General features: G+C 43.3%; 1 protein-coding gene and 1 pseudogene across 3 annotated transcripts in view; both read left to right on the top strand.

Moving 5' to 3' along the window:
• Positions 1 to 13,148, top strand: part of LOC309622647 (protocadherin gamma-A11-like) — a 42,223-nt gene that overhangs the window by 4,399 nt on the left and 24,676 nt on the right. Inside the window, exon 2 of one of the 2 annotated variants that reach the window (XM_082378636.1) lies at positions 1,703 to 2,143. The exons of the other annotated variant lie outside the window; for it this stretch is intronic. Coding sequence (XP_082234762.1) covers positions 1,703 to 1,735 — 33 coding nt within the window. The 3' untranslated portion in view covers positions 1,736 to 2,143. Of the gene's footprint in view, positions 1 to 1,702; positions 2,144 to 13,148 lie in introns of those variants that run through there. 2 annotated transcript variants of the gene reach the window in all.
• On the top strand, positions 1,885 to 5,618 carry LOC309623079 (protocadherin gamma-B1 pseudogene; annotated as a pseudogene). The gene is made up of 2 exons: positions 1,885 to 1,905; positions 2,087 to 5,618. The product of its transcript is annotated as a protocadherin gamma-B1 pseudogene (transcript).

Raw genomic sequence — 13,148 nt, forward strand, 5'->3', positions numbered from 1 at the left:
TAGGGATAGAATTTATGCTTATGGGATTCCAAACTGAGAAAAAAGATTTAAGGCCTTTTACTTGAACTGAAATTAGATGAATAAAAAGAATATGAGGTGTTTGCTGGAAGAGGGAGGTTGTTTCATTTTTTTTTTTTAACATAGCCTGAACCTGTTAGGAGTTGGCAGCCAAGATCTTAGAGAATAAAAAGGAAAGGTTGGTTTTGACACTTGAGATTAAGAAGGTTATTTTGATTAGAGGTAGTGATAAAGTTCTGTTGAGAGGCAACATATGGTACAGTTATAAAAGGATAAAAATAAAACCCTCACATTTCATGTCATTAAATTCCTATAGCCATCTACTAGGGTATGCTTTTATATTCTCTTTATGATGAAAGTGTAAAACACTTCATAATCCTTTACATAAATCTCTTTTATAAGTAACAAGAAGACTTTATGGTATTGGCTATCCTTATCCTGAGTAAAACCTATACAGCTTTGATCTCTCCTCCAGTTTTCTCTGATGAAAGGAGGAGGAAAATCATACACATATCAGATTGAAGATAATACTGGGTGTCATTTCATGGCTGTCAAAATTTCCCCATACCACATGGTGGGGCTCTTTTTCCACGTGGTCTTTGTTCTAAATCTGGAGAGGAGACTTTGCCTTGTTCTTCCAATATGTGCCTTGCCTCTAATGAGAAAATGACAAACTTTTCTCATTACTAGGTTAATGGCTCTTCTATAGGATCCCGTCTCTAAGGAACCCACTTTGGTAGTAAACACTGGAAAACAGACCTATCCAAAACTCCTAAACTGCCTCATTCCCTATACATCAGTTCAACATATCTGTTGGAATACCAAATCCCATTATTTACAAGGCTTCTGACTGCAGTTTTCTAAATAGACTCCAAGGGCCGCTGTTGGCCAATGCGCTGCAAGAGCTAGCGTCCAGTATCTACCCCAGTGATTTCTTGTGTAGTCACAGAAGCAAGTCGGAAAGGAGAGTAGCCTGGACTCAGGCTCTCTACTTGGCAAATCTGATTCCAGAATACAGATTGGGATGTGTTCAAACTGGGAGCATTGAGTTTTCTATGTAGTCGATGTAGGTATTTTAAACGAAATTTATAAATCATCTTTTCTTAACGTTGGAGCCTGCAGCAATGCACAGAAGGATGGGAAATAAGGGGAAGCAGAGAAGCGGTACCCAGCGGCGGCAAGTAATCTTCCCTTTCTTGCTGCCTTTGTTATGCGGGGCATTCTCCAAACAGATCCGCTATTCTATTCCAGAAGAAATGGACAGAGGCTCTGTGGTGTGGAATCTCGCTGAGGACCTGGGGCTGCATGTACGGGATTTATTGACCCGCAACCTCAGAGTTAGTGCAGAGAAACAATACTTGACTGTAAACATGGAGAATGGGAAAGTACTTGTGAGTGACAGAATAGATCGGGAGTCACCCTGCCCCCAAAACCCTCTGTGTGTCGTGCCTTTAGAAATTGTAGCAGAGAATCCTCTAAATGTTTCTCACGTAAACGTGATAATAGAAGATATAAATGACAATCCACCTCATTTTCCCCAAAATAGCATTGTTTTACAAATCAATGAACTTGCAATTCCAGGAACTCGGTTTGGCCTGGAATCAACTATACATGCAGATATAGGGCTTAACTCTCTGCAGTCACCAACTCAGCTATAGTGAGCATTTCTCTCTGATGGTTGAAGGTAAGACTGAAGGCAAGAATTCCCCAGAATTAGTGTTGGAGAAGCCTCTGGACCGGGAACAACAGAGCTCTCACCTCCTGGTCCTGACAGCAGTGGACGGGGCTGATCCGGTCCGAACTGGCAAACTCAAATCAGGATCAAGGTCACTGATGCCAGCGATAACCCCCCAGTGTTCAATCAGGATGTGTACAAAGTTAGCCTGCGTGAGAACTCGCCCTCAGGCACCTTTGTGCTAAAGGTGAAGGCCACTGACCAGGATGAAGGCATCAGTGCAGAGATCACCTACTCCTTCAAAACACTATGAGATATTGGACATATGTTTGTGCTAGATCATCAAAGTGGAGAAATTAAATCCAAAGACCCTATAGACTTTGAAATCAGTAGCAGTTATACTATAAGCATAGAGGCCAGGACGTTGGAAGCATAGGCACCGAGTGTAAAATTATACTGGAAATTTTAGTTGAGAACGACAATGGCCCAGAGGTGGTTTTCACTTCAGTGTCTAGTTCCATAACCGAGGTTGCAGAACCGGGAGCTGTGATTGCTTTGTTCGAAACATGATAAAGATTCGGGAGAAAACGGGGAGGTCACATGTCTCATAAAAGAGAGAGCTCCTTTGAGAATTGGATCTTCCGCCAATAATTACTACAAGCTTGTGGCAGATGGGGCCCTGGACCAGGAGCAGACCCGAGTACACTGTCACCATCGCAGACACCGACAGGGGCAAGCAGCTCCTCTCCTCCAGCAGAAGTGTCACTCTACACATCAGCGACGTTAATGACAACACTCCGGTTTTCCACCAGGCCTCCTACGTGATCCACGTGGCCGAGAACAACCCGCCTGGAGCCTCCATCGCGCAAGTCAGCGCCTCCGACCCCGACCTGGAGCCCAACGGCCACGTCTCCTACTCCATCCTGGCCGGCGACCTGGAGCCGCGCCCGCTGCCGTCCTACGTGTCCGTGAGCGCGCAGAGCGGCGTGGTGTTCGCGCAGCGCGCCTTCGACCACGAGCAGCTGTGCGCCTTCGAGCTGACGCTGCAGGCCCGCGACCACGGCTCGCCCGCGCTCAGCGCCAACGTGAGCCTGCGCGTGCTGGTGGGCGACCGCAACGACAACGCGCCCAGGGTGCTGTACCCGGCGCTGGGGCCCGACGGCTCGGCGCTCTTCGACACGGTGCCGCGCGCCGCGCAGCCCGGCTACCTGGTCACCAAGGTGGTGGCGGTGGACGCCGACTCTGGACACAACGCCTGGCTGTCCTACCACGTGCTGCAGACCAGCGAGCCCGGACTCTTCAGCGTGGGGCTGCGCACGGGCGAGGTGCGCACGGCGCGGGTCCTGGGCGACAGGGACGCGGCCCGCCAGCGCCTGCTGGTTGCTGTGCGCGATGGGGGACAGCCGCCCCTCTCGGCCACCGCCACGCTGCTCCTGGTTTTCGCGGACAGCCTGCAGGAGGCGCTGCCGGACCTCAGTGACCACCCTGAGCCCACTGACCCCCAAGCTGAGCTGCGGTTTTACCTGGTGGTGGCCTTGGCCTTGGTCTCTGTGCTCTTCCTCCTCGTGGTGATTCTGGCCATTGCTTTGAGCCTGCGACGCTCCTCTAGCCTGGCCACCTGGTGCTGCTTTCAGCAGGGGTTTCTCCCAACTACAACAAGGGCACTTTGCCTTATTCCTACAATCTGAACGTTGCCGATTCTCAGAAAACAAGGTTCAGTTTTCTCACCATGACCCCAGAAATGGTGCCCCCGCAAGATCTTTCTAATGAAGCTCTTTTGGTAGTAAGTGTCACTGAAGAGAATAACAAGTTAAGCTCTAACTCTGTTGCTTCCATTCACATGAGTTTCAATGAATGCCTTTCATCTGCATATGGGCTTGGTTTATTTTTTAAACCAATATTTAGGAAAGAAAATCTTAAACAGATTATATCTACTATCACTTCAGTTTTGTTTGCCCTCTCTCAGTCTTCTCTGTCCCTTTCTGGGTGGGTCAGCAACTCCATTATTAACCCTCAAGTATTTTAAATATTTTGACAATTTCATCTGAGTTATTCTTTATCCACAAACAAAATCTCTCTTACTGTGAGAAGTGGGTATTATGATGCCGCTGCCATTCAAATATTTTTCTTTTTTTACAAGCTTTATTTTATTTATTATTATTTTTTAATTAATTTATTTATGGCTGTGTTGGGTCTTCGTTTCTGTGCGAGGGCTTTCTCCAGTTGTGGCAAGTGGGGGCCACTCTTCAACGCGGTGCGTGGGCCTCTCACTATCCCGGCCTCTCTTGTTATGGAGCACAGGTTCCAGACGCGCAGGCTCAGTAATTGTGGCTCACGGGCCCAGTTGCTCCGCGGCATGTGGGATCCTCCCAGACCAGGGCTCGAACCCGTGTCCCCTGCACCGGCAGGCAGATTCTCAACCGCTGCGCCACCAGGGAAGCCCCATTCAAATATTTTAATGGAAGCATAATATTTTTTTCCTTTGGGCATTTCTCTTATTCAAAACATCAATATCTTGGCATATAAGGCTTTTCTTAAGGCCTTTCTTTACTCTAGGTACAATTTGCTAGGGATTATTTGAGTGCCATTGAATAGATCAGTTTTGTGCCCTACCTTTTCTCAGAGCTACCTGTAGATTTCATCCCAGTATTAAAGATATTATTTTATGGTATACTTGCCAAACATGTTTATCCTCAGAATCTAAATATTTACACACATGAAAGCACAATAGTGAGGATTTTTTTCCTGTATTCGGATGGGCTTCCAATATATTACCAGTAAATCTCAGTAACTGGAATTAGGTTTGTTTCCCAGAAAAAGGTAAGTTTATAATTTTCTTTGGGTTCTAATTTTCCTAAACATTCTCTCTCTTTTTTTTAATTGAAGTATAGCTGAGTTACAATGTTGTGTTAGTTTCTGGTGTATAGCAAAGTGATTCATATACCATATATATATATTCTTTTTCATATTCTTTTCCATCATGGCTTATTACAGGGTATTGATCCTAAATATTTTTTTGAAATATATTAGTAGAGTACTACCCTTATTTCAAGCAAATGCTAGTTGGAATGCTTCCATTTTGTTCTTAAAATGTTACTGTGTCTTCTTCACTTGATTTCCTGCCAGGTGTGATTCTGGTAATGTGTACAATCAAGTTTCTTATTTTTAGGTTTCCATATTATTGTGAAAATTTGATTCTTAAATGTTAAATGTCAACAACATGTTAAAGTAGTTCTTCCATTTAGGCAAATTTAAGAATCTACCAAAAAATTTTGCCACAGATTTTAGCTGGGTGAGAATTTTTTAATTATTCTGTTATATAATTTCTCAAAACATGAAACTCCTAAGGAGATTCCCATAATAGGTGTGTATGTGTGGTGGGGGTGATACCAAAGCAGGTGCACTAAAATATACAGTTAAATCTACTGTTTATAGAAACTTCAAATTCATGTAAAAGCTCATTGGAAAAATCAGAATACGCCTACAGGTACAGAAAATAATCTCAAGAAAGTGGCTCTGTATGAAAAATCTAGGGAAATAAAAAGAAGCTCACTGAAATTCCAAGTAAAATGAATACTGTAGTTTTGGTTGGCTCCGCTGCCATCCCTATTTGAAGAACAGTAGGTGGAGCTATTTAAGGTTTAAAAACTAAAATCCTTTCCCGGAGTTTAAGATTGTGCAGTAATTGGTTAGGACTCTGAGCGCCGCTGTTCACCAATCAGGGAGAGAAAAGCAGAGAGAGATCCTGCTAGCCGGGCACTCGCGTTGAAGCACAAAGCACAGATAAAAACTAACCATCTCCGGGACTGTGAGGAAACTGATTGGAAGAGCTTGGGTCCCCCAACTGTCGGATTTTAAGGACGGATGAGCTGATCCGGACTTCGGTGATCAAGGGAAGAATTGGAAATAATCCTCAAGGAAAGTGACAATGACTCCTGCGCGACTGCACCAGGACTGCAAAAAGCTGGTCCTGCTGGGAGTTCTCCTGGGGGTTCAGTGGGAAACTGGATGCACCCAAATCCACTATTCGGTTCCCGAGGAGCTGGAGAAAGGCTCTAGGGTGGGGAACATCGCCAAGGATCTGGGGTTGGAGCCCTGGGAACTGGAGGAGCGTGGAGTCCGCATCGTCTCCAGAGGTAGGACACAACTTTTCGCTCTGAATCCGCGAAGCGGCAGTTTGGTCACCGCCGGCAGGATAGACCGGGAGGAGCTCTGCATGGGGTCCATCAAGTGTCAACTAAATCTGGAGATTCTGATGGAGGATAAAGTGAAAATATACGGGGTAGTGGTAGAAGTGAGGGACATTAATGATAATGCCCCGTATTTCCAGGAAGGTGAATTAGAAATTAAAATGAGTGAAAATGCAGCCACTGGGATGCGGTTCCCCCTTCCCCACGCTTGGGATCCGGATATAGGGAAGAATTCACTCCAGAGCTACGAGCTCAGTAGTAATACTCACTTCTCCCTGGACGTGCAAAGCGGAGCGGATGGTAATAAATACCCAGAATTGGTGCTGGAGCGCGCCCTGGACCGCGAAGAAAAGGCCGTTCACCACCTGGTTCTCACGGCTTCCGACGCGGGCTATCCAGTCCGCACTGGCACCGCGCGCATCCGTGTGGTGGTCGTTGATGCGAACGACAACGCACCAGCGTTTGCTCAGTCCGAGTACCGTGTGAGCGTTCCGGAGAATGTGGCCGTGGGCACTGAGCTGCTTCTGGTAAACGCCACCGACCCTGACGAAGGAGCCAATGCGGAAGTGATGTATTCCTTCCGGTATGTGGACAACAAAGCGGCCCAAGTTTTCAAGCTAGATTGTAATTTAGGAACAATTTCAACAATAGGGGAGTTGAACCACGAGGAATCAGGATTCTACGAGATGGAAGTGCAAGCAATGGATAACGCAGGATATTCTGCACGAGCCAAAGTCCTCATCACAGTTTTGGACGTGAATGATAATGCCCCTGAAGTAGTAGTCACCTCTCTCTCCAGCTCCATTCTGGAAAACTCTCCCAGAGGGACGTTAATTGCCCTTTTAAATGTAAACGATCAAGACTCTGGGGAAAATGGACAAGTGACTTGTTTCATCCAAGGGAATCTGCCCTTTAAATTAGAAAAGGCTTATGGAAATTATTATAGTTTAGTAACAGACACACTCCTAGACCGAGAACTGGTTCCTAGCTACAACATCACGGTGACTGCCACTGACCGAGGAAGTCCGCCCCTGTCCACGGAAACTCACATCACCCTGAACGTGGCAGACACCAATGACAATCCTCCCGCCTTCTCTCATGCCTCCTACTCCGCATATATCCTAGAAAACAACCCCAGAGGAGCGTCCATCGCCTCTGTGACCGCCCAAGACCCCGACTATGGAGAGAATGCCCGGGTCACTTACTCCCTGGCGGAGGACAGCCTCCAGGGAGCTCCCCTGTCCTCCTACATCTCCATAAACTCAGACACTGGCGTCCTGTATGCGTTGCGGTCCTTCGACTACGAGCAATTCCGAGACTTGCAGCTACAAGTGATGGCACATGACAGCGGGGACCCTCCACTCAGCAGCAACGTGTCGCTGAGCCTGTTCGTGCTGGACCAGAACGACAACTCGCCAGAGATCCTCTTCCCCGCCGTACCCACCGATGGCTCCACGGGCGTGGAGCTGGCACCCCGCTCCGCAGAGCCCGGATACCTGGTGACCAAGGTGGTGGCTGTGGACCGAGACTCAGGCCAGAACGCCTGGCTGTCCTACCGCCTCCTCAAGGCCGGCGAGCCAGGGCTCTTCGCGGTGGGGCTGCACACGGGCGAGGTGCGCACAGCGCGGGCCCTGCTGTACAGCGACGCGCTCAAGCAGAGCCTGGTGGTGGCGGTCCAGGACCACGGGCGGCCCCCTCTCTCAGCCACTGTCACGCTCACAGTGGCAGTAGCGGACAGCATCCCCGACGTCCTGGCTGAACTAGGCAGCCTTGAGTCTCCCGCCAGCCCCGACGACTCAGGCCTCACGCTGTACCTGGTGGTGGCGGTGGCCGCGGTCTCCTGCGTCTTCCTCGCGTTTGTCATTGTGCTGCTGGCGCTCAGGCTGAGGCGCTGGCACACGTCGCGCCTGCTCCAGGCTTCAGGAGGCAGGTTAGCGGGTGTGCCCGCCTCTCACTTCGTGGGCGTGGACGGGGTGCGGGCTTTCCTGCAGACCTATTCCCACGAGGCCTGGCTCACCGCTGACTCGCGGGGGAGTCACGTGATCTTCCCGCAGCCCAACTACGCGGACACGCTCGTCAGCCAGGAGAGCCGTGAGAAAAGCGAGCCTGTCTTGCTCTCGGGGGATTCCGTGTTTTCTAAAGATAATCATGCATTAATTCAGGTGAGTGCATATCAAATATTCTCCTCTGAGATTTGAGCAAGATATCTCTTATTACAGGTAATTAGTATTTATTCGGAATTTATAAAACAGCGAGAAATTTATATAAACATTGCAGACACCATTGACAACCGGGCCAACTTCCTTCAGGCTTTCCCTCACGTCTTATTTATAATAATTTAAAAAATATATTTGTATATGTTATATATAAAATTTTATATCCATTTTATACAGTACTTTTTAATACTCTATATAATTTTTCTAATTTAATTTACCAACTGTACAGCTCTTCCTGCTTTTGATTGCTGTTTTTATTTCCCATTGGCCGTGCAGCAGGTTTATGTTGAACGTCTGATGCCAATTTATCTGTTAAGAACACAGATTCTTCTAGAGGGGATAAATCTAATTCAATCAAAAGTATATAAATGATATTTTAAATAAACGTCTATAAATAGAGCGGCTTCTGACTACACATGAAATTGCTTAACAAATTCATAAATTGCATTTAGTTTCTTTTCAAGTGCAATAATTCTGGTCATTAGGTAAGCATACATTATACTTTCTCAGTGTCCTAAGTTATTTCATGGTTTCACATCATTCATGAAATTCCAAACATCGTGAGTTTATTTCTTATGCATTTAAAACGTTCTCACTGAAATATGCACGGTGTAAGCGTTGTCATGAGGAAAAACTGAAGAGATTGTTCATTTTTCATCCCCATTATAGAGTTCAGGAATACAAGTCTATATGTGTTTCCAGTTTAGATATTTCTTTTGCCCATTATCCACACTGATGATATTATGATGACTCTGTGGAATATTCAGAGTTAACAGATTCTGTTTTGAGCACATTTTTGATATCGTGGTAAATTTGTAGTAATTCTCTCTTCTTATTTAAAATTTCCCATAATTCTCACACACGGACAATTTTCTCGACAATGCACAGATTCTGTTTCCTGAGAACCTTACGCTTATTGTAGAATGTTGAACAGAAATCAAATGCTAAAATATATTATTCTTAGGAAAGCATTGCTGGAACCTGTGAGAAGCCTGGTTTCTTTTGGTGAATTCTATAAAGGGGAAGGAAATCATAACATCCTAATTATTTTCTCCTGACTTGTTGCCTATCTGTTTTCAAAAATACAATAGTTAATTAAAACCAAGATTTATAAAAGAGATTGAAAACGATTTGGAGAATGAAAGATAATCAAGTTGCCCTAAAATAAGGCAGTTACTGCTACTGAAATTCACATATCACTTTATGCTTCTTGACAGCCAAGACAGAAAAAGGAAATATAGAGTGGATCTATTTGTCTTATTTTTTTTTTAAGGAATTTTTTTTTTTAAAAAACATCTTTATTGGAGTATAATCGCTTTACAATGGTCTGTTAGTTTCTGCTTTACAACAAAATGAATCAGCTATACATATACATATATCCCCATATCTCCTCCCTCTTACGTCTCCCTCCCACCCTCCCTATCTCACCCCTCTAGGTGGTCACAAAGCACCGAGGTGATCTCCCTGTGCTATGCGGCTGCTTCCCACTAGCTATCGATTTTACATTTGGTAGTATATATAAGTCCATGCCACTCTCTCACTTCATCCCAGCTTACCTTTCCCCCTTGAAGGAAGTTTTTGAGCATATCTAAAATGGCAAACTTCGTATTGACATTAAGTTCCAAATGGAATTTAATAAGTAGAGCTTTCTGAATAATACCAAGGAAAATAGAGCGAAATGTAACTTCTTTTGTTTTGTAAAAGCTATCAAAATGTTTATCACGTGGCCAGTTTTCTTGTGGTGGTTGATTCAAAATGAAAGACGTAACACACAATAGAAATTATTTGGGAAGCTGAACTAGTATAGTCCAATTATGCTGACTCTGTTAATGTAACTTGATTTAGGGACAAATCATTAAGAGCTAGGGCAATGAAGAGTGATGACCCTTAGGCTGTATGTCAGGTATCAGTGATCTCAATTATGCTTCCAGTATGAGCTAAATTGGCTTCATTAAATAGTTGCTGAGTGAATGAATGAACAAATGTATGTGCTCTGGGGATTACCTAATATCAGTCTTCCAAGATGTAGTGTGACAGAGAAACATTAGCTATGTAACAAGGTAACTCCTAACTGTGTGACTTTTTTTTTTTTTTTAGATTTATTTATTTATTTATTTTTAGCTGTGTTGGGTCTTTGTTTCTGTGCGAGGGCTTTCTCTAGTTGCAGCAAGTGGGGGCCACTCTTCATCGCGGTGCGCGGGCCTCTCACTATCGCGGCCTCTCTTGTTGCGGAGCACAGGCTCCAGACGCGCAGGCTCAGTAGTTGTGGCTCACGGGCCCAGTTGCTCCGCGGCATGTGGGATCTTCCCAGACCGGGGCTCGAACCCGTGTCCCCTGCATTGGCAGGCAGATTCTCAACCACTGCGCCACCAGGGAAGCCCTAACTGTGTGACTTTTGATGTTATTTAATTGCTTTCAGCTTCAGCAAAATAGGGATTGTAATATGTCATTTGAAAGACTGTGGTGAAGCCTAGCGATAACATATAAACCATCTGGCTCATAATATGTACTTAATTAACAGTAGCCCTTTTTTTTTTAACATTGTTGATAGAAAAATGAGTCCTGCTTTCAATATCAGTACACTTTACATTCTGTTGGGAAAAGTAATAATGATTTGTGTGCTCCTCCAGACGATAACAATGGGATGACTTGTGAGTGGAGGTAAAACTGTTCTAACAGTTTTATGAAAGCTACTGTAAAAATCTTAAGTGCTTAGGCATGTTCTTGATTGAGAAGGCCCTGTTTGGGGTCATGAAAGATAGGGGGAAGATTGTTTTTGATGAGACAATTTTATGAATGTTAATTTTTCTCTCTCTGAATGATAGTTTAACTTAAACAAGGGTCCTGTGTAACTTATTATTTAAGGACCAATTTACTCCAATAGAATTGCTAGGATGATTTAAATGGAAAATGGATCACCAAAACCTGAAAGCTGGAGTTATTTGGTTTTGCCCACATGAGAATTTAAGTTAATGGCTGCACAAAATATCAATCTTAGCTTTAGGATATTTGTTGATAATTTAGGATTGATAATTAGGTTATTTTTTGATTGGTTTTTTTAGAGTAATTGGACAATGGGTTTGGATGTTTGTATTTCCTCTGGTTTCAGTAATGAAATTATGTCAAGGACTTTTCTTATCTTCCTTTGTGTTATATGGAAGGTGGGTATGCACTCACTTAATCTAGTTAATCAAAGTATTCAGCTATAACTTAAAAGTTGTAGTTCCTCTATTTTATAGCACCTAAAATTGGAATGTAATCTATCAGCATTCTTCCCCTACTTCCATTCTATAAGAGATACCCTCCGTGAAGCAGCAATGGCCTAGGATCCTTGCTGAGTCTGTACAACTTGTTGAGACTACTCAACCCATAGATTATTTTAAGCTGCATTAGAAGACTAATGATAAACGAGTGGATTGTATTACAGTTTTCTCAGTTATATGTAACAGAGTATAGCTGTGATCATGAATTGATTAGTTCTGGTGAAAAATCTGCTTTATCCTTATGCAAGGTATCAAGTTCAAAAAAGTAAACGCCTTCACATTAAATATGTGCCACTCTTTGTATATCTATTATACCTCAATAAAGCTATTTTTAAAAATTTTAAGCAAACACATAGTTGTGACGGGATGTTGATCAAACTAATGACTGTATAAATTAGGAAAGAGACAGATTTATTCTCTAATGTTACATTTGGAGTTCATTTTTAGGAAACCATACCTAATGAAAAGTTATCAATAACAGAGCACACTCTTTAGGACACATTTTTAAAACACTGATAGGAAAAGATAGCCAATGGCAAAGATAATTGAAAAAAATCTTTGATAGAGGATAAGTTTTCTGGATACCAAATTGGAAGAGCTCTAGTTCAGGAAAATGTGATGAAATTGCCATCAGATGGACCATAGAGCAGATAAAATAATTTATCTATATGTAAAAAGAAATCAGTACCTCCACAATTTCTCTGAGAGAAGCCATAAAAAGATCTACTATGTTTAATAATCATTGAGGACAAGCATAATTTCTTAGTTCATCTTTAAGTCTCTGAAGAATTTCACACAGTGGTTTGTATACCTTCTAAATACTCAATAAAAGGCTTGAATTCAATGATTAGAAAGTAATCTCTTGGGGAAAAATCATAGTGCAAATCCATTTTACTTGTGCTTTCCCTCTACATCAAACTCCTAATAAGAGCCAACTCTCTGATCTATCTATATAAAGATAAGGAACTGAAGATTTATCAAATTTTTTAAATAGGTGCCACAATCCATAAGATTTCTATGTTGTGAAACTTGCTAGAAGCTTTCTATATATTTATAGCTGAAGATCCAACCAATAGTTCATCCTGAGACTGTGTACATGAAAAAAGTAAAGCCTTTTCCCCTACCAAAAAATAAAAAGAGAGACTCAATCTAAAAATACTCTTAAATGTCTAGAAGAAATAAAAAGAAGTCATTGCTTTGATTTCATATGCTGGAGTCATTGAGAATATAAATTTCCAAGAATATTGAATTGCCTGAATAAAACTGTACTACTGCTTTTCAACTTGCAAATTCCAGTGAGAAACATCTTTCTCTTTGCTCTCAACTCTTCAGAACCTCGACCTCTAATTTCTTCAGGTTGCAGTTCTAGAGTAGGGACTCAGAGCACTGCTATCAGCCCACGTAGAAACAGGGGTAAACAAGGAGATCCCATAATATTTCCACTGGGTGACTTTCCTAATCGCACCTTGCCAGAGATCTGGGGCTAGGTGTCCAGGACTTAGTGGGCTCAGAAGCTGCAAGTTAATGTGGAAAAAGAATACCTCACTCCAAGTGAAGAAAGTGGGGATTTACTTGTGAGTAACAGGATGGACCTGGAGCAGATATGCCCACATACTATACTTTGTATCATACGTTTATAAGTGGTAGTTGAGAATCCTTTAAATGTTTTTCACATTAATATAGATATTCAAGATGTAAACGATAGTACTCCCCAGTTCAGCAGGAGTGCTATTGAGTTAAATATGTGAGTTGATCCAGCCTGGAGCAAGATTTGCAATAGTACCTG

The sequence above is a fragment of the Balaenoptera borealis genome (assembly GCF_965194805.1).
Source record: "Balaenoptera borealis genome assembly, chromosome: 2".
Lineage (NCBI taxonomy): Eukaryota > Metazoa > Chordata > Mammalia > Artiodactyla > Balaenopteridae > Balaenoptera > Balaenoptera borealis.